The sequence below is a fragment of the Hyaloscypha bicolor genome (assembly GCF_002865645.1).
Source record: "Hyaloscypha bicolor E unplaced genomic scaffold K444scaffold_15, whole genome shotgun sequence".
Taxonomy (NCBI): Eukaryota; Fungi; Ascomycota; class Leotiomycetes; order Helotiales; family Hyaloscyphaceae; genus Hyaloscypha; species Hyaloscypha bicolor.
This window is the reverse complement of record NW_020194517.1, coordinates 1209326-1237275: the sequence shown is the minus strand read 5'-3', so window position 1 is coordinate 1237275 and position 27950 is coordinate 1209326. Positions and strand designations below refer to the sequence as shown.

The following is a 27950-nucleotide window of genomic DNA, read 5'->3' as shown; positions in this document are numbered from 1 at the left end:
TGACAATAGTAACAAGTATGATGAGACCTTCATGTTTAAAAATAGATGATGATGAGAGAAGCAGAGAATACGTTTAACACTCAGCAATTCGCTAACCAACCGAGTTTGAAGGCGTGGCGCCGCAAAGCCTGAATGTTACACTTGATTCCAGGGTACTGTATACTCAGCGTGCTCTCCACACGGAGAAATTTCCAAAAAGAGATATACAGTGACCTTCTTGGGGAGATCATGATCGAGCATTTCATACAGGCATCAAATTCTAAATGATCTCAAATTCAACCTGCTGGCTCGATTGAGATTGCAATCGCCCATCGACATGAACTTTTGATTGTGAAAGCGGAAGAGAAATTGTGGTCGAAGTTCCACTACAGTAGCTCGGTTGCTCAAGTCGCGTCTCCCTCCACGTTTCGCGTCTGATTCCCCACAAAAACATCAACCACATCGAAGCACAGTCTCACTCCCCACCCTGTATCTCATCGAAGTCCAAATGACCTCCTCTGCACCCACGATCATCGATCTCAAGCTCCGATTCCTCAACTCCCAAATCCTCGCGCTCTCCAACCCGCTGTCCCCTTCTTCCACCTTCCTCACATCCAACTCCTCCGCCGAAGAGAATGCGCTTCGACAGAAATCCATCGACGAAGCACTGCATAAGCTGAATGGGCTGTTGAAGAAGCATAACCGGCTAGCATATGGGCCGCAGGCGAAGAGACATGTTGCAGAGCAAGTGGATCGGCTGTATTGGGTTGCGGGCGACAGAGACGTCCATGATGATGGAGAGGAGTGGGCTGAGAAGGGCATAGATTATCGTAAGTCCAGGACCTGCATGGTATTGGTGAGTTGTAGAGATGCTAATAGATGGTAAGGGAGAGAGAACATTGTTGAACAGTTGCCAGAAGAATGGAGCGAGGAAGCTCAGACCAAGACGCCGGAACAGGCACAGAAATACAAGGAGTTGCAACAGAGGTTAGCGGAGTTGATGGAAAGGAGAAAACAAGCTCGGGAGAAGGTAGAGGGATATAAGGCTTTTAAGGGGGTACTGGATCTGCTGGCTGGGGAGGACGCGGGGGTGCAGCAGAATTTGGTGACAAAGAACGGCGAGGTTGAGGAAGAGCTGGAGAAGATGAGGAGGTTGATGTTGAGGGTTGAGAGAGGTATGAATGGTTTGGAGGAGAAGGGTGCTGGCGATGGAGATGGAATGGACGTGGACGAAGAGGGATTTGAGGAGGGGAAAATTTTGAGGCTCTTGGGGGGTGCTTAGGCAGGATGCCAGAAATGATTGGTATGAAGGCCTCAATGTTGATTGTACAAGTGCCATACTCTTATTCTGCAGTGTTTACACAAATACTCTCCGACGAAAGCCTTCTCTTCTTTTGTCCCGGCTTCCAGTGTCCAAGTTTTCGTCGAGGCGATCCGAGTCAACTTCCGGATGGAGGAACACAAAAGTTCAAATACAGATTTAATCTGCTTTGGAAACTTCGCAACAGTGGGGAGGCCAACAAGACGCAGCAATCTTGGCCTCTACGAACGGCTCTTGAATATATAGCATAAATAGGAAGAGACGTATTATTGCCGACGATTTAATACTTCTCAGCTCCCAGAATCTGATATAGAGATGTAGGCTTCAAGGTTTCTCTTATTCCAGCTAGGTCATGGCCAAAACAATAAGGGACTTTTCAAGCAAGAAATACCTTGTGGTGTGGCTCAGTTGCTCTCACGTGAAACTGGCAACACTTCTGTGATAGAGAATGCTTTGGGCGTTGGATTTTTCTAAACAATCTCTTTCAACAATTTCAATTTAACAGTGGCAATGGCATTATGGCATCAATTGGCCTCGTCTTGCAAAAGTGAAGCATAGATGGGAGATACATTTGCTTTTGCTGAAGAGTGAATTTTTGTGAGGGGAGCAACTCAACTAGCTCCGGTGCATCCTTTCTGCCACACCGAATCCTTCCCAACAACGTTAGCGGTCTTTTCAACCTGCACACCGCCTTGCTAATCGACCCAATCAACGATAACAACGAGCACCATGGAGCTCTCAAAGACTGATCCTGGCACCTCTGTCAGTCCTCGAAAGGGCAGATCTCGCTCACTCGCGATTCTGGGCAGCAACCCACTTGACACCCCCCTGACCAAGGCCGAATTCGATCTCGCCGCGCTTCGCAAGAAGATCCTCACTGAGCAAGCAGAAGAGCGCAAGATCACTGACACCGAGTCCAATTCCCAGTCTACTACCCCCTCCCCTGTCCGCCGCAGAGCCCGATCTGTCTCGTTTGTCGGCACGAATCCTCTCGATACTCCCCTCACCGACACTGAATTCCAGCTCGTCGCGTATCGCAAGCAACTCAAGCGCGAGCAGGAAGAAGAGGAACGTGAGCAAGCAATTTCGAATCAATTGGCACGTCCTGCTGCGAGACGCCCTCTCCCTACGATCCTTGAGAGTCCAGTCAATTTCTTCCCTCCACCTCCTCCTACAGTCCAGTCCCCTGCTAAGAAGCAAGTCGCCGACATCCCTGACCATCTCTGGGAGGGCGTTCTGCAAGAGACCCGAGAGTGGCAGAGATCTAATTCGCAGTTCACCCTTGAGCAGCAAGAGAACGACAAGTTCAAGATCTACAACCGCAAGACAGGCACGGGCTTCACCTTCACGAGAGCAACCGATCCGCCGAAGACACCCAAGATTGGTACAAGTGATACATTCAAGACTAAGACCAAGCCTGGCACCATGAATTATCAAAATTACATCGACTCCCCCGGTGGACCTGGCTCTAACCCCCGTCAAGCTCCTCCATCTCCATCCCAAGGAATGAATCATCCGAACGGCATGAATGGTGGCATGGGCATGGGCGGCATGGCCGGTTATCCAACTCCAGCTGGCCAACAATCTGACCTCAACTTTATCATGTCCATGGTCGAAGACCTTTCCGCTGTCCTCCGTCAAAACCAACAGCTCTCCGCCAGTGTTGTCGAGAAGGTTGGTAGGGTCCGTGAGAAGGCCGCTACGATGGATCTGAGCAACGATCAGTTGGTAGCTGCTGTCGCCTCTGAGCTGAATGGCGAGTCACCCTCTGTTCACTTTCACAGATTGATCTAACTCTTGTCATAGCTGATACGAAGAATGTTGAGAAGGAGAACTCGGAGTTACGCAAGGCCCTCGAGAAGGCGGAGTATGACAAGAAGGAGAACTGGAAGTTGGCTTGCCATGGTGCCAACATCCTCGCCGATGTCACCGAAAAGATGCACAAGTTCCGTGAACAAACCGACGCCGATATCCTCACTTGGCACAAGAACTACCGCCAACAATTGGCCGCTGAGCGTGAGGAAAACTTGGATCTGCGCAACCAAATCAACGATATGAGGGCTGCTGCTTGTCGTGCTAACGGACACCTTCGTGATATGCGTCGTTTCGTCGCCGATCATGACGTCTGGCATGAGCTTCGCGTTGAGAACATCGCCCTCCGTCAGGAGAAGCGTTTCTGGAAGCGCATGGCAATGCCGCACCTTCCTGATGATGATTCTGAGTTCAGTGATGACGACGATCTCATCGACCCCGAGGTAAGAACAGTGACCCCTGATCATTCATAACAAAGCTGACTTCAGTAGGAGAAGAAGCGCCAAGCTGCTCTTGCAGCAGAGAAGGAGCGCAAGGACAAGGAAGACGCTGAGGGTGGTGGTGAAGGCACCTCTGCCTAAACTACCTCTCCGTCCACCGGAATTTGAACCTAACAACAACTGTTCTTTTTTGAACGTGTCCTCATTTGATCAGACCGTTTTCGATGGTAGTCTGCATATGCTGGCGTTGGGATGGATGAATATGCGATGATACCCCGGCATTCTGAAGGCGTTTTCCATGTGTATTCTACAAGCAATTCAACAGCTCGTGGAACGTTCTCCTTGCAATGTCTAACAGTTCATGGGACAGCTGCCGAAAATGCATGAAAGAAATATGACTCCGATTTCTTGAGAACACAGCAACGGGTCCTCCTGCGCGTCATAATGTGGCTTCAAGTGAAGCAAATAATCCCTCCGCGAAGTCGGGATTATCCATTGTTTAGTTTCTCCAGGTCCGCTCTCCAAGGGCCACGATTTGTCGAGGTCTGGTGGCTTGCGCTAGGCGTCCAATCCATCTGACGCCACATTTCAGTAATTGCAGGGATACTCGGGCTTTTCTCGCGCACCTCGCTCCCGCCTCGCGGGCTGCCAATCAAAACCCTGATGAAGTGGAGGGACGAGGCTTCGTACGGCGCGAGGCCGAACCGACGATTAAATATATAAGGGCTCGAAAGCTCGAGGATAATTCTTTCATCACATCACAATTCATCTTCACAAGCATCTCAAGAGTCTTCTACTTTCAACCTCCAGACAACAGTCCTGAAAATATATCTCTCCAGAAAGCCCAAAAGAGGAGATCCATCATGTCGACCTCTACCCAACCCAAGCAAACCATCCTATGCCTAGGAGCAACTGGCGGCTGCTGCCTCAACTTCCTCATCCGCGCCTTGCAAGAAGGCCACACAGTCTCAGCTCGTAAGCTCCCCCTCCCTCGCCGCTTTCAGCCCCTACTAACAACAATCTAGTCGTCCGAACCGAGGCTAAACTCGTCAACCTCCTCAAAGAAAATAAGGTCTCAGATGACCTCCTCAAAAACCTGACAATCGTCCAAGGAAACTCCAAGAACGAAGCCGACATGGCCAAAGCTTTGCAACTCAACGGACAAGTCGTAGACCTTGTCATGTCTGGCATCGGCGCCGTCCCGAAATTCAAGAACCTGATGCCGACGATTGAGGATCCGACGATTTGCGCCGACACGATGACCACACTTTTCAAATCCTTAACCGCAATCCGAGAATCCTCCCCGAGCAGTTACAAGCGTCCGATTCTGGTGGGGATCAGCACTACAGGTATCTCTGAGTTCGGGCGCGACCTTCCGCTTGCAATGATACCCGTTTACAATGTGCTGGCCAGTGTACCGCATGCAGATAAGAAGCTTATGGAGAAGCTGATTAAGACGGAAGGGAATAAAGAGGGGGGCTTACTCAGTGGCTGGGTTATTGTCAGAGCGAGCTTTTTGGAGATGGGGACTAAGGATGTGGGGTGGGAGAAGTTGAGGGTTGGGGTCGAAGAGAATGGCAAACCGATGCCGAAGAGTGCAATTGGGTGGACGATTTCTAGACCTGATGTTGGGCGGTGGATTTATGGGGCTTTGGTGCAGGATAAGGAGGGGAGGATGAGGGAGAGGTATCTGAATAAGTGTGTGGGGATCACTTCTTAGGGTTACTTTCTTGTCTTTGCTCTTGCGAATCGTTTTTCCTTCTTGTTATATGTACTAGAAAGCGCTGCTCTTATACCTTGTACTACTACCTAGCCTCTCATCGTAATCATAGGATACACCCTTCACTGGACCCCTCTTCAAGGCCCTTCCCCTACTTCCCCCCACCCCTCATAGCCTTAACCATCACCCCAAACCTCTTGCTCCTCTCCTCCTCCCACCCCCACTGCCCTTTCATCATGCCCACCGGTACCGCCTCCTTTCCAGCAACCAACCCCTCCCAGCACTCCTCAGTAAATTCCCCAAGCGGCATCCCAATACTCCCTCCATCCTTGATATCCGGCTGGTGCTTCGCATCATGCAACTCCGTCTGCACAGCGGGTGGCAGGATCTCGACTACCTTGACATTACTCCCTTTAAGCTGCTCTCGGAGAACGAGAATCAGGTGATGGAGTGCGGCTTTCGAGGCGCAGTAGTTGCCGCAGCGGAGGATTGGGGTGAGGGCGAGTCCTGAGGTGGTGAAGATTAGGGATGTTGGGGCACTTTGGCGTTGGAGAAAGGGGAGGAAGGCTTTGATTATGTGGACGGGGGCAAGGTAGTTGGTGCTGAATTCATCCCCCACGACATCTAAATCTATGCTTTTGGGATGGGTGAAGTTTAGAGGACGCTGGATGCCAGAGTTGAGGATGATGGAATCGAGAGATGGGTGATGTTTGATGACTCTGTGCACTTGTAAGTAATTGGGTTGGTTTTTTTGGGGGAAACCTACGAGTCAACAAATGACGGGATAGAAGACAAGTCTGTGATATCGAATTGGATAGACGAAGCTTTCTCTTTCCCATGCTCAGAGACGAACGAGTCAAGGTTCTCTTTTCGTCGTCCTACTGCTATCACGTGGCTTCCGTTCTCGATCAGTTTCTCTGCGAGAGCGAGACCGATGCCAGATGTGGCGCCGAGGACGAGGACAGTTTTGTAGGGGAAAGACATCTTGATTGGAGTTGAGATTGCGAAAAGAACTTGAAGGATTGAGTAGAATTTGAATGAAAGAGAATCTGTGTATTTTATAGAGGTTGAGATAACCTTCAGCGTAAGAACGCAGGCGGCTTGAAAGTGGTCTATTTCCGCTACTCTAGCGTACGGAACACCAAAATCTCTCGGATTTGAAAATTGCACATCGCAACGCCACCACCTCCGAATTTCATAAATTAAGCTTCATGCGATAGAGAAGAAGCTTAAGTTCCTTTATCTTGCGTTGCAACGGTCAAAAATGTCTAGGTGGTTTTGTTGCGACTTTTTAGCACGACGGACGGTTTTCAAAGCCACCCGCCTTCGTACACTCATGATCTCATTGATTTTAGCTTCGATTCTCGGTGTCATGAGCTTCTTAAATCCATAATTTATCTCATCTCGGCCTCAGAAGGACCCCGAACAATCTTCTGAAAATATAATCACTCGTTGAATATTGAAATTGTGCATTTTCTCTTCTCATGCTCCTAAATTAAGGTTTGTGGAGTAAAGGATGATTTCCCCCCTAAATGCTGACAGGTACTTCCAAGGCTTGCTAAAGCTGTCAACAAGAACCGGCAACTGCAGATCACCCGCCTCGACATCCTACTGAAAAGCGTCAGAAATGGAATCCAATTTATCGCTCGGTTATAACGAAATCTACAAATCCTGCAATCTTTCAAAACAATCTCACCAACAGAACGCCTCCTCTATTAAATCAACACTAACCCCTTTCTTCCCCACAACACCAACAACACTCTTCCTCGCCCCATCCGCCAGCGCTCCCGGCCCACAAGACACAACACAAACCTTCCTCCCTTCCCCTCCCTCACCCAGCACCTCCCCCCTTACCAATTCCTGAACATCCACCCTCTCTCCATCCCCAATCCCCGTACATACAACCCTAACCTCCACACCTTTCGCGTTCAACTCCTCGACATCACCCATCTGACTGGACACAGCAGCAATTAAACTCTCTTCCCTCGCTGTCCAGAAAAGGATGAATCTACTGGGTCTACGCTTCGAACCCTTTTCCAGTTCAGAGAGATACAGCTGGAGATAGCCGAGGATGGAAGTGATGCCAATTCCTCCAGCGATCGCGAGGATCGTGTCCGCGTTTCGGAATTTCGTGGAAGGAGCAGAGCCGTATGGTCCTTCGATTATGACTGCCGTTTTCGCTTTTCTGGATTTCAGGAGGCGAGTGTGCAGATTTCGTGTTACGCCATGCTCGGGACGGAGGATGAAGGAGATGCTTGGTTTGGGGGGGAGGCTTGAGGTGCGGTTTGGAGGGGTGGTAGTGAGAGGAATATCTTGGAGCTCGATGATTGGCTCGGTGGAGTTGTGTGTTGAGTGCAACGGTAAAGCTGGTGGTGGGTTTTCGGGGGTAAGGGAGGAGGAGGATGTCTCGTTGGCGCTTGTCTGTGGTTGTGGGGTCGAGCAGTTCTTCCAGCTTGCGACGGAGAAGGGATGAGATTGGAAGGGGTTAGTTGTCAGGGTTGGAAAGTAGAGGTAGCAGTGTTGCCCAGCTGAGAAGTTCCAGATAAGTGATGGGAATACAGTCACTTTGATGAAATCATCTCCAGGCAAGAGCTCCAAGATCGCCGACGGGTGAGAGGGAAGGATCCACGATTTCCAGTTCAACAAAATCATTCGAAGAGATCGAGAAATCCGATCGAAGCCCCAGAATGCAAAGGCAATGTAAAGCCAGACTTCGTACCCATAGGCTTTGTGGTATCGCCATACCACGTGGTACCAGAGACCAACAAGGATCGTGATGGCAAATGCGATGTGTATGAAGAGGAAAATTTCGTACGCTTTGGTTCTGAGTGGAAGCATTGAGAAGACTGCAACCATGAATCCCATAGCGATGACTGCGATAATCCCCCACGTCCAATACGACGGATTGTAGTTGACGGTGTGGATTCCTGCTGCTAGGGTGAACATGTTATATCCGCTGCTGTTAGTTCCATTCCAGTAGAGAACGACGTGGACGACTCCCTCGATGGCAGTAACGCGAGCAACCCATCGGTGGAAAGTGATGATGTCCGAGCGACTGCAACCTGTGATCCAGAGCAGTGGCGTGTTTCTCCCGGAGAACATGATCGTAAGTGCAATGTTTGCATAACAAAGAACCCCTAGACGATCCGCAATCAAGGAGGTATGCTGCTTTTTGCTTGAGATATACCATGTATCTGGAGTGAGAGTCGGATAGTTGATTGCGCAGAGGACAGCGTTGAGAGCGATGTAACAGAGTACCAACAGTGTTAGAGTCCTTGATGGGACGTACCCGATGTTTCCAGGGAATTTCCGAAGGTGCATGGATCCGACCAGAGCTGGCAGATAGATATATTTCGAGAAGAAAGACGAAATTGGTCGGGGAAGGCATCGGTGTGGCAAGGCGTAGTTGATTAGTCGATGGAGGCCAAGACAGAAGCAAAAGCCAATAACGACGGCCACGAGGATAGTCCTTACTCAAGAGTTAGCTATAGTCAGTTTGGTCCTGCCAATACCTTACCCGTATAAAGCATGAGCAGATTCTTGCTTCACGTAACCTTGAATCGTCTTCCGGCTGTCCTCATAGTACTGCTCATTAACCAGGCTCGTTTGATCCAACGCCCCAGCATCGTACGGCAACGTTACAGTTGGGACAATGCTGGGAAGGTTAGACTCTAAGCTCCCGACTGAAACTCCATCACCAGCGACCCTAGCCCAACACTGCTCAGTCTCACTCGAAGAGACATTATCTGCTCCACACTTAACTTGCATACAATATGCCAAAGAGCTCAGGTATGCTGTATTCGTTGAATGGCAGAACGGGTCGCTGCCTCGATCTTGAGTTTCTCGCTGGGCTTCTGTGCAAGAGAGTTGCAGACTCCAAAAGGAGGAAAGGCATGCATAGCAGCACAGAGGCTGGAATATCGTGCGCCCCAGACCGACAACACCAATGTCTCCAGCGTTGATGCTGCTTGCGAACAAAACAAAGACCAGTAAAAGGGATTTGGAAAACATGATGGCAATGTCTGAGCGGAGTACATGGAAAGAGTGAGGAAGGAAAAAAGAGAAGTACTTATCCCAACCAGAGACACATTTCTGGGACGGGGTTTAGAATTGCAAGGGTGTCATTCCCCAACCGACCTCAAGGACCCTTGTTGTCAAAGAGGCCCAACAAAGTGACCCAGAATTAAGCTTACGTATAGATAGCCGCACGTTCAACTTCCCGGGAAGATCATCTGCTCTTCCTCCAAGTATCGCTCTTTGCGTACCTTGCTGTTTAACTTGCTTCTCCAAAAAGGTATATCGTATTGCCGTAAATACACACCGAAAGTCCGACCCATCTTGCATCACTTGAGCCGTATCCTTAGCATCTGACGGTAGTCCTCGTACCTCTAGAACTTAGTCAACCCTACGATGACAGCCCTCAAAACTCATGGCTTCGTAATATCTGCTTGCTGATTCGCTACCGCTGCTGCATCGTGCGAAGCCTTGACATGTTTATTGGCCTCACGGACAATTCAGAGAAGCATGCGGAGTTACGCGTCCTACAGCCACAGTCGGCATATTACGCACTGTGATGCCGATGCAACATCGAGCAGAGATCCCAGGGCGAAATGTCACTGATATTGCCATATGAGGCTTGCGGTGACGTATGTCGTAAGGTCGTATCGATGCGCCAATCATGGGATGCTAAGGCGCTGTGGGGTTCGTGGTTGAGATAAAGTTCGGGGTGTGAATGCCCGGAGGCGCCCCCCTTTTGTACCGAGCACGTGACCAGGTTCGATGTTGAGATGGTGATGTTTTGACTTCCTGTAAATAATAGAAGGATGAAAGTGAAGGTTACGCGTCTTTGTGTAACGTCAGAATTCTAATGGCTAATTGAGTCTCAACCTGGGAGACGGTTCTTCAAGCATCGAACCGCCAGCACGGGAACCTTCAGACACTAACTATGGCACTTTTGACGGGCCTTATACTGGACGCCTATGGCAAGGTCTGATATATCACGAGGGCGTGAGCTTTCGGGAAGATGATACTTCGATCAAGTGCTGAGGTGAATCCATTTTATTCGATTCAAGTCAGTTAATCATAAGCCTTTCATCCGATTCCCGCCTGATATCACTGACTGCAAAGGAAGTCTACCGCGGATGCGAGCCGATACGCCAATTGCGCAACGTTGGAGCTTACCCTCATCACCCCCACCATCCCGCTCCTTTTGATGAAGTACCCGGGAAAAGTGAGCAGAACTACTGGGGTTCCAAGCAAAACCCCACAAATTGGGCCTTTTTACAAGGGCGTGAACCCGGTTATTGGAGTACCGGGCGCCGCCCGCAACCTCCCCGGTGCTATCCTCCCGTTTCAACTCAAAGCCAAATCAGTCATGAACTTCAGGAGCCTGTTCAAAATCCTTAAGCATTAAACTCTTCTCCTAATGATTAACCACAACCGTAAAGTCCTTGCTCAAGCTCTTCCCAACCGTAACCGTATAATCCCCCGTCTTCGAGTCGTGATTCCCACTCCCTTTCTGCCCATCAACACTACACCCACTCGGGGTGCTCTTAAACCCCAAAAATACAATCCTCGCCACCTTAACCCCAGCATTAAAATCATAATTCCCCTTCATACTAAACGTCTTCCCATCAAACGCGAACTTCACGAACGTCGTTCCCTTCTGCACCAAACTAAGCCCATCATCGAGATACAATTGTCCGGAGGCTTTCCCGTCCGAGCCCAAGGGAACGATGATCTCGAAGTCCTGTTTTCGGAGCTCGGTTGTTGTCATAGCGGACTTGACGCGCTGGGGCACGATTACGCCGCCGCGGTAGTGCAAGGGTATGTCGGTGATGTCGAGATTGGATATTTGGATGGTGGAGCCTTTGCCTTGGACCGCGGTGTGGGTGAACCAGTCGTAGAAGATGTCTTTTGGGAGGTAGACGCTGACGCTGGTGGCGTTTTCTTCTGTCACGGGGCTGACGAGGAGTGATGGGCCGTAAAAGTATTGGAGTTCGAGGCCGAAAGTGTTGGCGTCTGTGGGGTAGAGGTAGAACATTGGATTGATGAGAGGTGTGCCGTCGACGGTCTGCTGGTAGAGGGCTGTGTAGATGTAGTCTAGAAGACGGTAGCGGATGTCGATGACTTTCTTCGCTGCGGCTGTGACACTGGGCCACTGGTAAAATTCTTGGGGAATGTTTGGCGGGTAACCGTTGTGATCGCGGTAGAATGGACTGAATGCTCCAAGTGTAGCCCAGCGAGCGCACAGTTGCTCGGTGGTGTTGTCTGCGTACCCACAAACATCTGAGCCAACCATTGGGACTTGATAGATGGAAGAAAATGCCATCATTGTTCTGATGGACCATTGATAATGGGGCCAGTCACTGACATTGTCACCGAGCCAGTGACCGACTTTGGTTCCAGCACCGGCGAAGGTGCTGCGAGTGATGATAATTGGCCGCTCTGCAGAACGCCGGTTCATCATTGCGTATCTTGAAGCGGTGGACATCACTACTTGGTTAGCTTGCCGTTCCTGGAATTTGAATTGTTGCGCTTACTTGTTCCAAACAGATTATGAGTGTCGTACATTGCCAACCCGTTCTGATGGATGACGTCTGTATTCACAGTATGATTCGAGATGCCTCCTCCAGCAGCATTGTCGGCATATGTGTATGCTGCAGCGTTGTGAATTGCATACTTGGGGTAGAGCAGATCTCTTCCTGGCAACCCAAGCTCTTTCCCTGGTGCTTGTCTCTCGGTCACTTGAAGCATTGGAAGAGCTACTGAAGCCTCAATCTCATGTCTCTTCTTGCTTCCAGAGCATTTGGTTCCAGGTGGCTGAAAGTCACATGGAAATCCGGGAAGCGGACGAGGTGGAGTTCGGAGCGCTGGAGGTTCTGGGGGAAATCCAACGGCGGATGCATACGGATTGTCGCAAGGGAAGTTACATGGGAAGTTCGATGGCTCGTTCATATCAATCCAAAGTCCATCAATATCGACACCATTGTTTGGGGAGAAGAAAATGGAGAACTCGTTATTCCAGTAGTTTTGAGTGCCGGAGTGAAACCAGTCTGGGAAGACAGTAACCCCTGGCCACACAACACCTAACCAATAGGATCCGTTGTCTCTTCTCAAGAAGATTCCATCTTGGGCACCTCGCTGATATGGTGGGTACGGTTGATATGCCACGGCAGGATCCACCATTAAGATTTGCTTCTGGTCGTGGGAATGTAGGTAATGATTGAGCTCCTGCATCATCTTGAGAGGGAACCTATCAGGATCAAGAGAGAAGACCTGTAATGTCAGCTGACATTTCCCATTCTAGGAATCTAGACTTACCTTCCTCAGATCCATGTAGTCAATATCAGTCCACATCGTCTCGAGCGGAATTCCAGCTTTGGAGTAGTTGTACACTGCTTCAGCCACCGCAAACGCATCCTGGTATCCATATCTGCAATTGTGGAAGCCGAAGCCCCAGTACGGCATCATGACTGGAAGTCCAACAACCTCGGCATACTGCTGGGACACAGCAAGGGGGGTTGGTCCGGCCATGAAGTAGAAGTCCAGAACTCCTCCGAGAGTATTGTACTCCAAATACTGATCTTTCCCATTCGTATTGTTGATCTTGATGTCCATGCCGTTCGAGTTGAGGAAGAAAACTCCATGAGTGCCCGTAGTCCGATGCTCGAAATACACAGGATGATTCCCATAAAGATTGGCGCCATTAGGAATGGCGTATGCATCTTGCGACCACAGAGTACGGATATAATTCGTGGTATTCAGACGGAAAGGGTCCGAATGCTCGCCCAATCCATAGAGATTTGGGTTTGCTGGGAGCGAAGTCCTCAATCGGAGGTACTGAGTCTCGAAAACGATACTTGCAGCTGAAGTATCGAAGAGCACTTCTCCAGTCTTGGCTCGAGTAATCGAGAACGAGAACGGCGAGGCAACATATTTGAATTGGATGTTGGCATCTTTGGACTTGATTCCTGAAGATGGAGATGGCCGTGGCAGGACGCTGGCGGGCACTTGATACACGCTGTCGGCAGGATCTTGGATCTTGACGTGGATGCGGTCATCTGTGTCGATTTGGTCAATGGTTGAATGCTTGTGAGCAATGGGTGCCTACCAGTCTCGTAGACCACCTCCAAGGTCAAACTCTTCAGATCATCACCGTAGACATTGCAAAGCGCACCAGCGAGACTCAAGTCGGCAGTAAGACTGGATCCCGTTGTCTTGATGTTTGAAGCTTTGTAGCCAGGGCACGAGGCCAGAGGGTCGCTTGATGATATCCTTGGAACAAGACCTGAGGCTTGGACAGCTGTAGCTGCCACCAGCAGCCAGGAGAGTAAGACAGCCATGACCAATTGCTTGGCAGTAGACGACCGACCCCTCCATCCTCGAGCTCCTGAAACACATAGCTATTTATCATCTTCTCTTCCCTTCGTCAAGCGGCCGAAAAATGAAGGTGCAGGAAGCAGCTACCCAGCGGTGGAACCATAGTCTATGCCAGCAATCCTCGGATCCCTGGCCAGCTCGACTGCGGGGCAGTTCCTGCAAGTAAGACCGTTTTGACAGTCAAGCCCGAACTCAAAGGGCCTATTAGCCAGGCATTGAAGCTGGCGATAGGTGCGGGCAACGAAGATCCTCATGCATGGCGCCGATATGGCCGAACCTTGTCTGCTGGTTCCTGCTGCAATGCTGGTCGTTATTTGTGAAAAATTAAGCTTAGGAAATTGCGGGGTTGCGCGGGGTTGGAATCGGTCCGTGACCGGGGGTCAGCGTTGTACTTCCCTGACGTTAGCCAATGAGAGAGTCGTCCAACCTGATGTCAACCATGTGCTATCATGTGTTGGGAATAGCCTCCAATTGAGCTCTTCTCCATGTTGCTCTTGACCCCATCTTGAATTAGGATACGAACTTTTGCATCCCCAGCTAGTGTAGTCTATGCAGCAACGGAGGAACCGTCATGCTGTGCGATGTCATCAGATTCTCATCCCATCTTTGCATGCCGGCGAAATATCCTTAATATCTCACTAATCAGGCGAAAGGGACCGAACCTAAGTTCGGAGTCGGAACATCTCTCCCACCGGACAGAGCGATGTTGACTGATGGGAATAGATTCTCATCCGACGGCTCGGTGACACCTCGCTCTAATCCCCGCTCTCCACGCAGTCCCTAGGAGTCTGATGAAAGAAACTTGGTCTGCTACAGTAATCAAAGACGTATCCACCTCCACGGCCACGGCGAGGTATCCTTGGCAAGAATGGGGCACTTGCCTGGAAATATGAACGGCCGAAAATGCCGCGGTTGAAAAAGAAGAGAAAGATTGCCGAACGGCTACAGGAGAACATTTGGTATCATTAGAGAGTTAAGTTTTGTACATTACCAAAGCCAGACAATATAGATACACAGATGTACATGGACTTCCTCTGGCCAACAGCAAACCCGAACTCCGCGCTAGCAGCAATCCCAAGTATTCTTACATGTTTATTGTGGCTTCTTTGACTCATACGGTAGTTCCGATTTTGAGGAGAAACCTGGGGGAGTTTTGACGGGATCTTTGACAGGATGGAGCAGCATCGGTGGCAGACAGATTCGTCCGTGAGCCTTTTCCCACTTGTCATCTGTTAGTGCCATTTCAAGAAACGGGATGTAGAACCCTTACCTCCGGCCCCCCAATCCCACTGTCCTCCCATCCAAGCCAGTTGTTGTAAAGCCTCGTCGGAGGTGTAGCCCGATAATACCACGTGGTGCCGTTAAATCTCATTTCATTGCCCCAACTGAACGCACTCTGTGGAGTATTTCCACTCTCCCCCCTCGGTCCTGGATTGAAGTATTTTGCTAGCATAGCACCTCCCCAAGCCCGATCAAAGAACATTGGGATTGGTGCGTAGACTGCCTTCAAACCGTGTAGCAAAGCAACAGTTTGAGGTGTCATCTCGCTGCTAGCATGATTTCCCTTCAGATTCTCTTTGTGCATCGTGTCAAGGAGCAGCTTGCTACACCGAGACTGTGTGCCGATGGCAGCGCGCCTAGGAGTATTTTCAGGGCCGAGAAATCCCCAGATATCATGTTTTCCAACCCACTTCGTCAGTATTGGATTGAACAGTGGGGCTAAAGAAATGTAATCCGCAGCTTCTCCAACACCCCACGTGTAGTGGTCCTTCTTTGGATCAACATTTGGTCTTTTTGGACCAACAGGTCTGATATAAGGATTGGGCGGAGGTCCCCAGACAGTGTATTTGTCTGTCTCTGGCTCGACCATTTTTCGGAACTTGTCATAAGGGCCATGATATGCGGGAATATAATATCGTTCATTGCGCTCCCATAGATATTTCCTCGGCTGGGCCTTTGCAAACGCGTCCAACCTTTCGAGAAGGTTGTAGTAATGACCAGTATAGCGGGTATCGAGCTCCCAATTCCAATAAAAATCGAAGTGAGGATAGTCCTGCGCAAAATGCTGCACCGAAAGCCACTGTGACTGGTGGACATTATTCACTTCCGGTAGGATCAATGGGTATGTCTCCTTCATTTTGGCATCGTTCCATAGGACTGTCATATTCCAGAACTCGTTAGGAACAATGTTTTGAACAGCTTCGTTATATGTATTGGTGTCGGTCCAGATTGGTAAGGTTTCGTCCTTTACCTGAACCGAGAGATAGACTTGATACTCTCCACCGCTCCCTAAAGACAATTCAGAAATGAGAGCTCGAATATTCTGCTTGTCGTTTTCCGTCCAGTTTTGGTTGGAATGGGTTCGAACTATTATTGCAGTCCGTGACTTGGCTTCCGGTACGGTCGGAGAGCTCTTTCTACCAGGGTGTTGACTGTCCTCGACAGGAATGGTTTCCAGCCTCCTACTTTTCCCGCCACGACTGTGGACTGTTGACAAGTTTGAGTTCCCTCCAGATGGCGAGTTGCCAGCGCGTGGGTCTCCTTGAACTTGGCCGTAGCGGTCCGAATTTCGTAAGGCACACTCTTGTTGTAAAAATCCCCAATCGACGAAATCCCAATCTGCTCGTTTGCGAACCGAACCGGTCGAATTTTCCTCCTTAAAGCCGTAGCGACCAAGCCGAGTCTCCCTCTCAAAACACAGATTGCTGTCAATTTCGAGTGCAATGTATGATCCCATTGGTGGCTCTCCAAAAGACTTGGGGCGTCCAGAAAACACCAGCATGTCTTCAATAGGACCATCTGGACCATGACAGGGCTTGTACGTTCCTTTGTTGGCCGCTTTCCACGCTTTGCTATTGTAGTCCGGGTAAACATCGTATTTGTAGGGAGGAGTCGGGCTGTACCCTAATGCGGTGTCTGATGCGATCAGAGCTGCAGAGGTTGCAAAGCCATCATGCGCGCCAAAGTCGATGAGGTCGTTGAGCGTGGTTCCGTATATAAGTCCAACGGTTTGCTGCCTATAATCACTTCAGTATGACCCGGGGAAAGTAATAGGGAGTACTCACTGTCCAAGGGTAACATAGTCCCTCTCAAAATCCTCCTTTAGGTTGATTCGACTATGTGTTTGTGGTCCTGACGGTGGCGGTGGTACTGGGTCTGCCGTGGCAATTGTCACCTCAGCGGGGCTCGTACTGCTCTCCACGGCCTCAATCACTTGAGGAGGCTCAGGGGGCGTGATCGGTGGATCTGGTTCCACGAAGCCCTCCGAGAGGTCAGTATAGCCTTTGGCTTTCCACTCAGCCGCATTCCTAGCAGCCTCTGCTTCTTCCGCAGCTTCCATATCTTGCAGATATGCATCCACGATATTCGAAGAGGGCGGCGGGTCATAATTTAGACTGTGACTGTTATCATCGTGCCAGAAAAGGAGGTAGACGGCAAAGAGCGCGAAGGCCAAAACGGCCAGCGACTTCGACCTCGGAGGCATGATCGCGGCGGAGATGGTCAGCCTTAGGCGTGTGTGGCCGTGCGAGTTGAGGTCTCATGAATGGAAAACATTCGGATGAAGACGTAGTTCTGACGGAAGCTCGCAGGAGGGGAGAAGAAAGTTGACCCATAAATCTGTGCGGAGAGAAGACAGGGGTCTCGAAGCCGCTATGGCCCCTGCAGCCTTGCGCCGAGGCTGCAGGAGAATGTCTCACACGAAGGACAAGAAGGAAATGGGGATGATCACTGACGCATTGTTATTGAAGCTATGATTTGTTTGAATTGGACGTCAATGTACAGAATTTCTGAGAGACGAATGTCGAAGGTTTCCAGCGATTACATTTGGGGTGCATGAGACAGGGACAGGCTCCCTTTTAGGCGGATTACCCCTGAAGATAGCGATGATAAAGTCGCTAAAGAAAACCTTAAGGTTATCAGGCCAGCAGCTTCACTTCATCCCTTCAAATATTATGTTGGGATTTTCAAGATCTAAGAAGTTATCTCGTAAGCGGCAACAATTAAGGCAAGGACTGGCGAAATGACATGATATTAACTAGCCCTAAGGGACAATCAAATTCTTCGCTATGCCACAAGGACTTGATCCCTTTAGCAAATCCAGGCCGCTGGGGATTTACAGTTTACAGCACTTATCCTATCACTATTTCCACCTCCGCATCTTCAGAGGAAACACTCAACAAGCGCGTCTGTGAGCGGTTCCAGGCATACTTCAACTCCAACTTACGCTTTTCAGCCGAGGACCTGTACGGAGAGAAGATGCCGCTGGACATCGAATTCAACCGCCTCCCCTCCGTAAGCATCACCGAGGCAAGAGTACGTTTCCGAGCCAAATATGGCTGGCCTGAGAAGCACGAGATGGGTATCTTCAGGAACCACGAGCACCATGACCTGCGGCATGGAGTTTTCGTCGTGATTGACGAGGAGACGATGAAGGCCTTGTTAGATGCTCCGAATCTATTCTGGAACTTCCGGCAGGCTCGAGCTATAGGACTGCCACGGAGATTGAGGATGGCATTGTAATTGAGGTCGTGGACGTGTATTACGACGAGGCGTGTGAGGGAATACAGTTTGCGGCGGCAGGAAGGGGGACGCCGAAGGACGGTCCAAATTCGATGGCCTTTAATGGGTACATCAAGACGACGCCGAGGTGGCTAATCACGAAAATGAATTTCCTGAACAGAACGCCTCACGCCTAAAAGAATTAGCATAAGTCAAAAGGCGTCGGAGGAACTTTTTCGTCGGTCAATTTACCAAGCTCAAAGGCATCCTCGGATAGAATATCAAATTCAAACACCAAGAGCGCCAAATATCCCTTCCCTTCCTTACTTGTAGCTAAAATTTCCTGTTCTGCCCTGATATCGTACAATATCGAGCAATGCAAACATCTTTCAAGTCGTTCACTGTGCCTCACTCCCCTCTCAAGAATACATCCCAAGCATCAGACAACTTCTCAAGACTGGAAGATTCTGCCAACTTGAATATCATACTTCTCCTCCCATAATCTTCGCTCTTCTTACTCTTCACAAACTTTTGCTTTTGCTCACCTGGTCCATAAACCATTGCTCCTCCTTCTGCGGCAACATATGGTGGGAATGGTTCTCTTCCAACAACGAAATCTATGAAGTCTTCACCAAAGGCTCTAGCAGATTCTTGCTGAGCATCGTCGAGAAACTCATTGTAATTCTGGAACAGAAATGCGGCATCGAGTATATGAGTTGCAACTCCCTGATATCGTCCGGGCCAGGGATTTGGCTCGTTAAAATGGAAGACGTATGCTTTTTTCGGCCAGCCAGAGGCAATTGAGATTAAGGGTGCGTAAAATCCAATGTCGTTTGCAAAATGAAGAACTCTGTCAGCAGCATCATTCATGGAGCCTGCGTAGGCGTTGTGGATGTTGTATCCCTCCAACAGCTGCTGTCTGGTCGCCGAATCGCAGAGAGTGTGTTCTATAGATTCTGTGAAGGCTTCCTCCATACCCTCGAGTCGGCCGTGTAGCATATAGAACAAGACGCTTGACTGCAAGATATCAGCGGAGTCATGGACAGGAGAGGCAACTACTCACATCCATCTCACAGTCACCAATCATAATGCTTTTACACCAGTCTGTGCCCGACAATAGCTTCTCCTTAAATGACCACTGTGAGAATGTTGCAGGCACAGTGATAAGTTCTCCGTCAATGACTGGTAGCAGCGGCAAGTTTGCAGTGGCTGCTAGCAAGTCTTCTGCCGTTGTTTCTTTCAAAGCTTTGATTCTTTCTTCTAGAGTCTGCTGAAAGTCCGAGTTTGTCCACCGCAACGGCATAAATCGATTCTGCAACTTGAGAAGGAAGTGGCTTGAGCAGCAATGGAGTTCCTCCCATGGAGAAGATTCTCTTGAAAAGAGACTGGGGCGACTCGAGATGATGGAGGCAAAGACTGGTAAGAAGTTAGACCCAATCAATTCCATACATTTTTGCGGGTCTCACTTGACCCAGTGCTCACTCCAACTGCCGTGATGTTATATGGATCTCCACCAAAGCCATTGATATACTTCCGAATCCAGGTTAATGCAGTCCTCTGATCTCGGAGGCCATTGTTGCTTTTGATGCCAGCACTTAGCAGTTCCTGAGAAGAAAGGAATCCAAGAGCTCCGAGCCGATAGCTATCACCAAATAAGTTAGAAGCAAAAAGAAAATTCTTAGGAATAAGCATACTTGATATTGATACCAATTAAAGGACCACCTTTCTCAATCGAAAGTTCAACCAGCCGGGTTGGATCATATTGTGGCCATGAATTTGCTCCGATACTAAAACCACCTCCATGAATGAAGACGAAGACTGGGACAGGATTCTGGATATCCTTAGGTGTGACAATGTTCAGGCTCAGACATTCGGTACTGGAAAACAGGGGTTCTTCACATGGCAGTTCATGTTGGATGAACGTGAACTCATGATCTCGCGCCTCTGGATTCTGTGGGCATGCCGGTCTACAAACATGTCGACGTCAATCTCAAAATCGGTGACTGGGACTTCAGGGCATTCCAAACATACCCGTATGAAGTTGCCTTCACTGTCGAACCTCCGGTGTTTGTAAAAAAGATAGGTTCAGCGAATGGATGCTCTAATGAAGCATACTTAAGACCACGGTATTGGATGGTATTTTCATGGTCAAGTCCTATGATGGTGCCCAGCTCAGAGTGGGCATGTTCTTTTGTCATGGCTGACGACTAATCGAGAGAGTTCAGAGCCTCGATGGACTATGCAAGGTTGGTAAACAGAGACAAGATTTTGGTCCTGGGCGAAGTAGATCTGCAGGTTGATTATGAGCCTTGTTAGCTATAGGGTGGAATTAATGCACACTTTATAATCTCTGATCTGGTGGATTTCCGGGTGTAGATGTGGCAGTCATGCGAAAGCTGGCTGATGAAGCCTCTAACTCCCGAATACTGTAACCCCACCATACACAATTTCGAGAATTAACTTATCAGAGGGCTGAAAAAGTTTGCTTTCTATGCACCGAAACTTTAAACTTCTCCATGTTGGAGAACCCTCGTGATGGCGGAGGAGAAAAAGTACCCCAACCCCTTTTACCCCGCTAACGAGGAACAATAGCACCCCACAATGCGGGGTACACACTAGGTGGGGTTGTCTGGACCCCTTTCCGACCTCCATACTGCACAACTACTTGCATTTCAATCATTACACTATGGTTTGGAAGACCGTTTCTTAGTATTCAATCTCTTCAAGACGATCAAAAGTCTCAACTGCCAAAGATCACATCTGCGGACATCATGGCGCCTAGAGCAGAGTATAGGGATTCGACAGCAGCAACCTTTGAGGAACCCCTCACATTTCCCATCCACTATGAGGACCCAGAATACCAGTCCGCGCATTCGAATTTGTTCTCAGGTTCTCTCACACGTCCATTGGAAGCTGTTCTCCCTCCCGGAGTTACTCCAGCAGATTTCGATGCCGCGATCAATAAACTGAAAGATATCCTAGGAAAAGATCATGTTTTCACGGGAAGGTCGCTCACTGAATATATCGACCCGTATGAGCTTCAAGAAGAACCTTCTCGGAGAAAGATTCCTAGTGGGGCTGTGTGGTAAGTCTAGATCCATCCTGCTCGCAGGTGTCTGAATAATGATTTCTTAGTCCGAAGAACGTTGAAGAAGCTCAGGGAGTTTTGAAAATCTGCAACGAGTACAAAATCCCTGTTTGGACATTTTCTAGGGGAAAGAATTTAGGGTAATACCCTCAAATTGTGCTTCACTGCAGGTTAGCACGCTCACGTCTCGACAGCTACGGTGGTCCCGCACCACGACTCAGTGGCTCACTGGCACTGGATCTACACAGAATGAACAAGATCATCGAAGTGAACCAGGAATTCTCATACGCAGTTGTCGAACCTGGAGTGACTTTCACGGATCTCTATGACTACTGTGTATTACACAAGCTCAAAGTTTGGCCGAGTGTGCCTTCACTTGGCTGGGGAAGTGTGGTAGGAAATGTATGTCTTGCTTCCAAGCTTCACAATATCAAGCGCTGACAAGAACAGACTGTCGACAGAGGCACGGGCTTCCTCCCAACAGCAACCCACCATCAACACATCGCTGGCCTCGAGATTCTCCTAGCAGACGGCGACGTGGTCCGCACCGGCCAATTCGGCATTTCTGACTCCCCTTCAGCCCACCTCTCAAAGTTCACATTCGGCCCCTCAATAGAGGGGCTTTTCCTGCAAAGCAACCTTGGCATCGTGACCAAAATGGGCATCTGGCTCACTCCCCAGCCCGAAGCCTACCTCTCATGCGGTTTCTCCATGTCAGAATTCGACGACATCGAAGTGATGGTCGACCTCTTTGGCGAGATGCGTCGAAACGGGACCCTTCCGAATACTGTCTATATCTCCAATATCACAGAGTGGTTGGGGATGACGGGCAAGAGGTGGGAATACTGGGATAAATATGAGCCTATCCCGGCATCGAAAATCAGAGAACTGCAAGAGAAGCTTGGAATGGGGTATTGGAATGCCAAGTTTGGACTGTATGGTCCGAAAGGGGTTATTCAGGCGCAGATCGATGAGTTCAAAAGAGTCGCAGCCATCAAAGCTCCAGCAGGGAAACTGTATGCCGAGATATTTACAGGAGAAGGAGGACAACTACTCGAGGCAACCTCTGTTCCAGAGCCTCATGGCGGGCCATTCGTCGGAGTCCCGACGCTGTGGAGTCTCCCGATGGTCAACTACCGCCTTCCTAAGGACGGGAAAGGCATCGCTGGCCATGCTGATTACTCGCCCATCATCCCCTCTTCTGGGAAAGCTATTCTTGACTGGGTGAGAACTTCTCAGAAGATTTCTGAAGCTCAGGGATGGGATCTTTTCTGCGACTTCTTTATGCACGAACGACATGTTATCTTTGTTAACTTCATGACATTTGATAAGAGTAAGCCGGAACATCGACAGGCTATTAGTACCATTCTCCTCAATCTGTACCAGGAGGGCAAGAAGAGGGGGTACAGCACTTACCGAACCCATGTCAATCATATGGGTAAGTTCCCCAACGATTTGATAATTTAAAATTACTCTTCAAAGATGCATGGCTAATGATCTACTTAGATCTGAATGCTGATAGTTATGATTTCAACAACCACGCTTACCAAAGATTTGTTGAGAAACTCAAGGTGAGCCAGCATCTTGATAAAATCGACCTTGCCAATCCTACTAACAATTGAGCAGGATGCCGTCGATCCCAACGGGATACTTTCACCAGGGAAACAAGGCATGTGGCCAGAAAAGTACAGAAAATTCAGAGATCCAACAGGAAAAGAAGCAGACCCAAGGTCCCTCTGATCGAGACCCTGGCGGCAGAGACAGCCAATGCAAAACTGGAAATAAAATATCCAACTCTATTAAATGCAATCATTATAGTAAATCTATCTCAAGCCACCAAAAACCTATCTATTCTAAATCCTCAAACACCTTGCCCGCCCCCATCCCCAAAGGCGCGCTCTGCCAAATCATCACCCGCGGATATAATCTTACGCCCGACCTGGACGCGTCAGATGCTATAAAGCTGAAAGGGACGAAAGGCGCACACTCCTCGATATCGAACCCTTCCAACTCAAGATCGAAAAGTGAGTTTCTCCCCGTTGTATCAACACCTGCTGACGTCCACACAGGATCGATGGAGAGGACGAGAAATTCGCCGCTTGGCTTGTTGACATGTTGTGAGTAGAAGCTCAAGGAGTCATCAAGAAACGTCAGAGGCCGATGAAAGGACCAAGACCAGATAGCTCAAAAAATGCCTTCACATCCAATACATATATACATTACTATCTAAGTATCTGCCAGCCTCATTACTAACGGCCAACGACATAAAATGCCATGCGTAAAGAGGGTATATCCGAAACAAAAAAACAGCCGTAGCTATCGTAGTAGCATAACCAGAATCCAATCCATGCACAGCAAGATGTGCATCCATAGCAGAAAAGGGTATAAGTGTGGCACCGGCCAAAATGCAAGAACGAGCTGCCCGCCATCCAACCCCCAAAGTCCTCCCCAAAAGCAATAGTAGTAGTAGTCGTCGTAATCTTACAAATCGAACTCATTATAGAGAAGCAGAGTCTTGCGAGGTAATCGCAATGTGTGAAGCTGGAATGCCAAAAGAGAGGTCTGGTCCAATAAATGGGACCCTGTCGTTAAAAAAGACTTGCTGGTTTCTTTTCCGTAGTGTTGTGTTTTGTTGTGTTGAGGGTGTGAAGGCTCGGCTCACGCCATCATCATTAATCTTGTTGTGCGTCGTTCCATCCGATTGCTTCCTCCGCTTGCACTCCCCGGTCCGAGGAACCTGCTTTGTTGCGCTTTCCTGAACGCATCTCGTTCGCAGTATACCCTACCATTCATCTCAAAATAGTCGCCTCGTAAGCTTCTTTTGCAGTCCGCGCACGTCAGACATTGTGGATGGAATTTCTGCTTGCCCTCCGCCTCGAGGCATTGCCCTTCGATGCCGCGGTTGCAGGTACTGCAGATGCTGCCGTTGAGCTTGTGGTAGTGATGCTCGCAATATGGAGCATCGTTGATCACGTAAAAGGTCGAAGTTCGGAAGGGCTCGCTGCACGTCTTGCACATGAAGCATTGTTTGTGGTAGCGTCCTGTCAGGCGCCCGTCTGCAGACTTTACTGATGGTCCCTTGATTGGTTCGCCGCAGCCTTTGCAGTTCCCCTTTGCTGTTGTAGGACGGCGCGCGGGCTTATTCTCGGGTGCTGTCCGTAGGCGCTCTGCATTGCGTGATGGAGATGGGGACAGACGACCACCTTGAATTGCCGGGTCCATGGGTGATTCTGGGGAGGGCATGAATGGATTGTTTGGTGGCTGAAGTCCGGGCGCATATTGTCTATTCCGGGGCGGCGACGTTCGGACCTCTCTAGGGTCCAGTTGAGCCATTGAAGACTGTAAGTCAACCATCAATACGTCCACTTTTGGTGTATCGGATGGCCGTCGCCGTGATTGCTTTGGGCCTGCAGATAGGGGCGGACTCGAGGTCGAGCTCGCTTTGCTGGCATTGCTCGAGCCCGACGCATTCGAAGATTGGGATTCTGAAGGTGTGTGGTACGGATTGCCAATTCCAAACTCGGCAGCGAGATTAATGTTTGCAGGGACAGGCGGCGCATCATCAAGTCGCCCGTCTACCCTTGGTCTGATCAAGCTTGGTGCTCGAGGTGGAGGAGGTCTTGAAGTATCTGGACCAGAAATTGACTGTTTTCGGCCCCTTGAGCTCGAGGGAGACCTGCTGATCGACCGCTCATCCATTGTCTCCTTATGGCTTTCATTCGATGGTCTCCGCATTCGTGGCCCCGGTCCTGGCTCAGATGGCCTTCTCATTGAGGCTTGCGTACCGTCGCTCCTTAACGGGAAGGTTTGAGATCTGCTGTCAGCGGTAATAGGTTCCGGATCGAAGGCGCCTGGCGGTGGTCCAAATCCCCCATAACCATTATTTCTTGGGGCTCTGGGAGGTGGGATCGCATTTTTTGACCCATTGGAACTACTTGTTGAGGTTCGAGAATGGCCAGGCCCAGCTGTAGAAGGACGTCGAATGCTTGCGCCAACCTCACTTGTAGCCGATGACATTGTCATATCCCTCAGACTCCCAATAGTTCCTTCTCTTTTGTGACTCCTGTCAGATCCCGATTCGCTCGGTCTTCCCCGACGATTGGGATCAAAAGGACCAGGAGCAATTGTGTTCATTCGTTGCAGTAGTCCACCATCAGTTACCGTCCGTGGACTTACGGGAACGTACTTCGGATCCGCCTCCGCAAACCTATTATTTCCCATCCCACCATATCCTCCCCTTGATTGCGACGTTTGCGCTGATGACTTCGCAGGTGGGAAAGGTGGAAAGGGTGAGTCTAAATTCGAAGAGAGCAGCTCGGGAGACGGCGGACGTCTTTGTAATGGTCTGGTAGCACTGCGTATAGGTTTTCCGAGCGGTGATTGACGTCCATCACTTGGAGTCATTGGGGACACACTTCGAGATGGCGACAAGCTCACTGGCGTCAATTCCTCCTGTCGGAAGAATGTACGGTCTGGAAAATTTAGTACAGATATAAATTGATATTAGGACCACTTACTCGCAGCTGAAGTGTCCACTCTGGGAGGCATCGTCCGTCCCGGCTTCAAGTAGCTGGGGCCATTTGTCGGATTTGATTTGTATGGCATGCTGGAAAAGTTACTATTCGAATCCAGTGGAGGAGTTGCTGTGATCATTTAACATCAATCCCGAAATTCTCCAAGAGGAGTACTCACGCTCTCCTGAGCCACCGCATACATGATCCCCCATCTGGGAGATTTCGATTTCTCTAGCGCACATAGAACATTTTATTGCCGGCAAGAAGCTCGACGCTCTGCCCATATCTGCCATCTTGGTCTCCTAATTGGCACTCCAACCACACCATCGATGCTGTTCTTATTACGAATACATATGATGCGGCTCGACGTCAACCAGCGGTCAGAGAAGCGAGTTGGTATGAGTGTGAGCCAAGACTGCAGACTGGGATATGTATGTAGTTGTTTCCGAGAATATCCTGAGTGTCCAGACACCCACGATGCCATAAAAACCAGTTCGAAGCTCGGGTCGTTAAGCTGCGGTGAGAGAGGTTCGATGGTCAAGTTCGTCTGTGGTGATTCCTTGGGGTAGTTGGCGGAGTAGGTCTAGAGGTTCGTCCTACTCGCAGATCATAAAGATGTTTAGGAGCTAGCTGACAATGCTCGAAACTGACTGGCGGTAAAGACTGTAGGCAAACAATCGTCGATTCAATCGAGGTTCCAGAGAGGTAGGCTGTTAGAGATCCGTCTCGGGGACCACTGGAGAAGGGTGTGCAAGAAGATCCCCTGCAAAATTGACAGGCCTATCCGTGGAGTGCGGGCTGAATTGCTCAATCGAGTCTGCCGCAGGTCGGCAGGGGGGCGGACACTTCTCCACGATTGCTGTCGAGATGTGTGATGGAGCAGAAATTAATGCTGGGAAGATGCCGCAGCGTTTGAGCACTTCGGTGCTGTCCGTCTGGCGCTGCAGAGTTCCTTCTTCCAAGCTAGCACCTTCCAAGTTCCTTCAAGTTTTCTAGCTCCAGGGGAAGGAGAGTGAAGGTTGAGCTGGTGCCCGTAGAGAGCACACTGGGGCACTCCCCTAGCACCCGTCTTGGGTGGTGGCGTCGGTGGGCGTTCTGCTTTGGGACTGCCAAACGGCTCAGGCACTTACAGCACGGAGGCACGGCTCTCGACAGGGCCAGCGCTTGATGATGCGCGGGCTGGAGGAGGGCCAGACGAGGGCTGGACGGGGGCCAGATAAGTATCAAGCCAAGCGGTACGTTTGGAGTACTCCGTACAGCAGCCAACGCAGGTCAGATCGAGGAGGGCCTGCGGAGCAGCCGGTGATCTGAAGCAAAGCAGTAAAGTACAGTGATTTTAGATGCAGCAACGGTGCCTCCGTCGATGAGTCCTCCTGAGTCCTCACACGCTCCCAAGAGTCTGGCAATTTGAGGGGTTCCATCGGACCCTCCACCGGACCCATCCATCGCCTTCCCAATCACGCTCTCCGGGCACCCCCTTCTTCACAGGCTCACAGGCTCACAGGCCCACAGCCCGCTTGGCTCCCGATGGCCGCCAGCTCCACACTTCACTCTGCTCGCTCGCTACTAGCTGCTGTACGGTAACATTATTCGGCAGGAAAATTCCGTCCCTGACGATCGTTGCGCTTTCATTTCGACGCCGATGATCTGATCGCCAATGGTCCTACTCCGTATTATTGCGTTATCCAGCCAACCCTGTCCCCATCACGGGGCGCTCGTTGTTTATTTAATATGCAGCGATCTCGGTACTGTACGGAGTATGGCATCGACAATCAACTCGGCTTGCCCCGCCTACTCATTTCGCCTTGTCAATGCTGTCTGTCCCCTGCAGCCGTGGCTGAAAGATCAGCGACTCACCTCGAACATCGAGATCGATTCCTGTCTCGATCGACCCCCAGCCACGACCCTGGAGATTCCAAGCGCTCGACCATCTTCCTTGCCCCGGAAGGGGGGGGCGAGAGCGTGGCCACATGAGGCACTCGATGTTTTGCTTTTCGACATCAACGGTGAGCCCATCCCTGCTCGACAACGTCAAAGAATGATTTGCATGCTCGGCGGGCTCCAATGAGAACTAAACACCTCCAGGTTGTTCCTGTCTTTGGGCAAGCCCAGCCAAAGCGTGTCATGATTTGTTTCTCTCTGTTTCCCCTTGCCCAGTTCTAGAACGAGATCCTGCGAATCTTGGATAATCGGT

General features: G+C 49.9%; 12 protein-coding genes across 12 annotated transcripts; 5 read left to right on the top strand and 7 right to left on the bottom strand.

The window, feature by feature from the left end:
* The first annotated feature begins 424 nt into the window (after positions 1 to 424).
* On the top strand, positions 425 to 1575 carry K444DRAFT_650038 (uncharacterized protein). The gene is made up of 2 exons (XM_024885615.1): positions 425 to 809; positions 867 to 1575. The coding sequence occupies exons 1-2, from the start codon at positions 488 to 490 to the stop codon at positions 1259 to 1261; spliced, it is 717 nt and encodes a 238-aa protein (XP_024743049.1). The 5' UTR covers positions 425 to 487; the 3' UTR covers positions 1262 to 1575.
* A 1150-nt stretch (positions 1576 to 2725) lies between these two features.
* On the top strand, positions 2726 to 3693 carry K444DRAFT_640091 (uncharacterized protein; the record flags this gene model as incomplete). Its single annotated transcript, XM_024884455.1, has 3 exons — positions 2726 to 3056; positions 3107 to 3555; positions 3604 to 3693. 3 exons carry the CDS (start codon positions 2726 to 2728, stop codon positions 3691 to 3693), a joined length of 870 nt encoding a protein of 289 aa, XP_024743048.1.
* Positions 3694 to 4035: 342 nt separating this feature from the next.
* K444DRAFT_580922 (uncharacterized protein) lies at positions 4036 to 5429 on the top strand. Its single transcript, XM_024877722.1, has 2 exons — positions 4036 to 4527; positions 4578 to 5429. The coding sequence occupies exons 1-2, from the start codon at positions 4416 to 4418 to the stop codon at positions 5270 to 5272; spliced, it is 807 nt and encodes a 268-aa protein (XP_024743047.1). The 5' UTR covers positions 4036 to 4415; the 3' UTR covers positions 5273 to 5429.
* K444DRAFT_580919 (NAD(P)-binding protein) lies at positions 5424 to 6256 on the bottom strand (the record flags this gene model as incomplete). The annotated part of the gene is made up of 2 exons (XM_024877721.1): positions 5424 to 5991; positions 6039 to 6256. 2 exons carry the CDS (start codon positions 6254 to 6256, stop codon positions 5424 to 5426), a joined length of 786 nt encoding a protein of 261 aa, XP_024743046.1.
* Positions 6257 to 6592: 336 nt separating this feature from the next.
* On the bottom strand, positions 6593 to 9317 carry K444DRAFT_607572 (uncharacterized protein). Its single transcript, XM_024879196.1, has 2 exons — positions 8790 to 9317; positions 6593 to 8741 (listed from the first exon to the last, which is right to left on the bottom strand). The coding sequence occupies exons 1-2, from the start codon at positions 9281 to 9283 to the stop codon at positions 6965 to 6967; spliced, it is 2271 nt and encodes a 756-aa protein (XP_024743045.1). The 5' UTR covers positions 9284 to 9317; the 3' UTR covers positions 6593 to 6964.
* Positions 9318 to 10686: 1369 nt separating this feature from the next.
* Positions 10687 to 13761, bottom strand: K444DRAFT_164438 (glycoside hydrolase family 31 protein). Its single transcript, XM_024870682.1, has 4 exons — positions 13386 to 13761; positions 12596 to 13335; positions 11815 to 12550; positions 10687 to 11767 (listed from the first exon to the last, which is right to left on the bottom strand). The coding sequence occupies exons 1-4, from the start codon at positions 13615 to 13617 to the stop codon at positions 10695 to 10697; spliced, it is 2781 nt and encodes a 926-aa protein (XP_024743044.1). The 5' UTR covers positions 13618 to 13761; the 3' UTR covers positions 10687 to 10694.
* A 688-nt stretch (positions 13762 to 14449) lies between these two features.
* On the bottom strand, positions 14450 to 17282 carry K444DRAFT_164442 (uncharacterized protein). Its single transcript, XM_024870683.1, has 3 exons — positions 16720 to 17282; positions 14925 to 16671; positions 14450 to 14875 (listed from the first exon to the last, which is right to left on the bottom strand). The coding sequence occupies exons 1-3, from the start codon at positions 17136 to 17138 to the stop codon at positions 14747 to 14749; spliced, it is 2295 nt and encodes a 764-aa protein (XP_024743043.1). The 5' UTR covers positions 17139 to 17282; the 3' UTR covers positions 14450 to 14746.
* A 329-nt stretch (positions 17283 to 17611) lies between these two features.
* Positions 17612 to 18368, top strand: K444DRAFT_164423 (uncharacterized protein). Its single transcript, XM_024870681.1, has one exon. The coding sequence runs from the start codon at positions 17681 to 17683 to the stop codon at positions 18173 to 18175; it is 495 nt and encodes a 164-aa protein (XP_024743042.1). The 5' UTR covers positions 17612 to 17680; the 3' UTR covers positions 18176 to 18368.
* Positions 18369 to 18562: 194 nt separating this feature from the next.
* On the bottom strand, positions 18563 to 20352 carry K444DRAFT_624647 (alpha/beta-hydrolase; the record flags this gene model as incomplete). The annotated part of the gene is made up of 5 exons (XM_024882428.1): positions 18563 to 19171; positions 19218 to 19570; positions 19621 to 19796; positions 19849 to 20121; positions 20186 to 20352. The coding sequence occupies 5 exons, from the start codon at positions 20350 to 20352 to the stop codon at positions 18563 to 18565; spliced, it is 1578 nt and encodes a 525-aa protein (XP_024743041.1).
* Positions 20353 to 20925: 573 nt separating this feature from the next.
* On the top strand, positions 20926 to 22982 carry K444DRAFT_517780 (vanillyl alcohol oxidase; the record flags this gene model as incomplete). The annotated part of the gene is made up of 6 exons (XM_024873807.1): positions 20926 to 21239; positions 21290 to 21382; positions 21437 to 21644; positions 21693 to 22680; positions 22749 to 22813; positions 22869 to 22982. The coding sequence occupies 6 exons, from the start codon at positions 20926 to 20928 to the stop codon at positions 22980 to 22982; spliced, it is 1782 nt and encodes a 593-aa protein (XP_024743040.1).
* An 838-nt stretch (positions 22983 to 23820) lies between these two features.
* Positions 23821 to 26514, bottom strand: K444DRAFT_164128 (uncharacterized protein). The gene is made up of 3 exons (XM_024870679.1): positions 25935 to 26514; positions 25760 to 25885; positions 23821 to 25714 (listed from the first exon to the last, which is right to left on the bottom strand). The coding sequence occupies exons 1-3, from the start codon at positions 26047 to 26049 to the stop codon at positions 23901 to 23903; spliced, it is 2055 nt and encodes a 684-aa protein (XP_024743039.1). The 5' UTR covers positions 26050 to 26514; the 3' UTR covers positions 23821 to 23900.
* K444DRAFT_624644 (uncharacterized protein) lies at positions 26470 to 27728 on the bottom strand (the record flags this gene model as incomplete). Its single annotated transcript, XM_024882427.1, has 4 exons — positions 26470 to 26737; positions 26887 to 27063; positions 27259 to 27403; positions 27614 to 27728. The coding sequence occupies 4 exons, from the start codon at positions 27726 to 27728 to the stop codon at positions 26470 to 26472; spliced, it is 705 nt and encodes a 234-aa protein (XP_024743038.1).
* Positions 27729 to 27950: the final 222 nt, after the last annotated feature.

Bases quoted from the DNA above. Each gene is read 5' to 3' on its own strand.
- K444DRAFT_650038 (XM_024885615.1), top strand. From the start codon at position 488: ATGACCTCCTCTGCACCCACGATCATCGATCTCAAGCTCCGATTCCTC. The intron at 810-866 runs GTAAGTCCAGGA...ATAGATGGTAAG, and splicing joins TGAGAAGGGCATAGATTATC to GGAGAGAGAACATTGTTGAA.
- K444DRAFT_580922 (XM_024877722.1), top strand. From the start codon at position 4,416: ATGTCGACCTCTACCCAACCCAAGCAAACCATCCTATGCCTAGGAGCA. The intron at 4,528-4,577 runs GTAAGCTCCCCC...ACAACAATCTAG, and splicing joins AGGCCACACAGTCTCAGCTC to TCGTCCGAACCGAGGCTAAA.
- K444DRAFT_607572 (XM_024879196.1), bottom strand. From the start codon at position 9,283: ATGTTTTCCAAATCCCTTTTACTGGTCTTTGTTTTGTTCGCAAGCAGC. The intron at 8,742-8,789 runs GTAAGGTATTGG...CTCTTGAGTAAG, and splicing joins TCTGCTCATGCTTTATACGG to GACTATCCTCGTGGCCGTCG.
- K444DRAFT_164438 (XM_024870682.1), bottom strand. From the start codon at position 13,617: ATGGCTGTCTTACTCTCCTGGCTGCTGGTGGCAGCTACAGCTGTCCAA. The intron at 13,336-13,385 runs GTAGGCACCCAT...AAATCGACACAG, and splicing joins GGAGGTGGTCTACGAGACTG to ATGACCGCATCCACGTCAAG. The intron at 12,551-12,595 runs GTAAGTCTAGAT...CTGACATTACAG, and splicing joins ACTACATGGATCTGAGGAAG to GTCTTCTCTCTTGATCCTGA.
- K444DRAFT_164442 (XM_024870683.1), bottom strand. From the start codon at position 17,138: ATGCCTCCGAGGTCGAAGTCGCTGGCCGTTTTGGCCTTCGCGCTCTTT. The intron at 16,672-16,719 runs GTGAGTACTCCC...AAGTGATTATAG, and splicing joins GACTATGTTACCCTTGGACA to GCAGCAAACCGTTGGACTTA. The intron at 14,876-14,924 runs GTAAGGGTTCTA...ACAGATGACAAG, and splicing joins GTGGGATTGGGGGGCCGGAG to TGGGAAAAGGCTCACGGACG.
- K444DRAFT_164423 (XM_024870681.1), top strand. From the start codon at position 17,681: ATGATATTAACTAGCCCTAAGGGACAATCAAATTCTTCGCTATGCCAC.
- K444DRAFT_164128 (XM_024870679.1), bottom strand. From the start codon at position 26,049: ATGGCAGATATGGGCAGAGCGTCGAGCTTCTTGCCGGCAATAAAATGT. The intron at 25,886-25,934 runs GTGAGTACTCCT...AAATGATCACAG, and splicing joins ATGCGGTGGCTCAGGAGAGC to CAACTCCTCCACTGGATTCG. The intron at 25,715-25,759 runs GTAAGTGGTCCT...TAAATTTTCCAG, and splicing joins AGTGGACACTTCAGCTGCGA to ACCGTACATTCTTCCGACAG.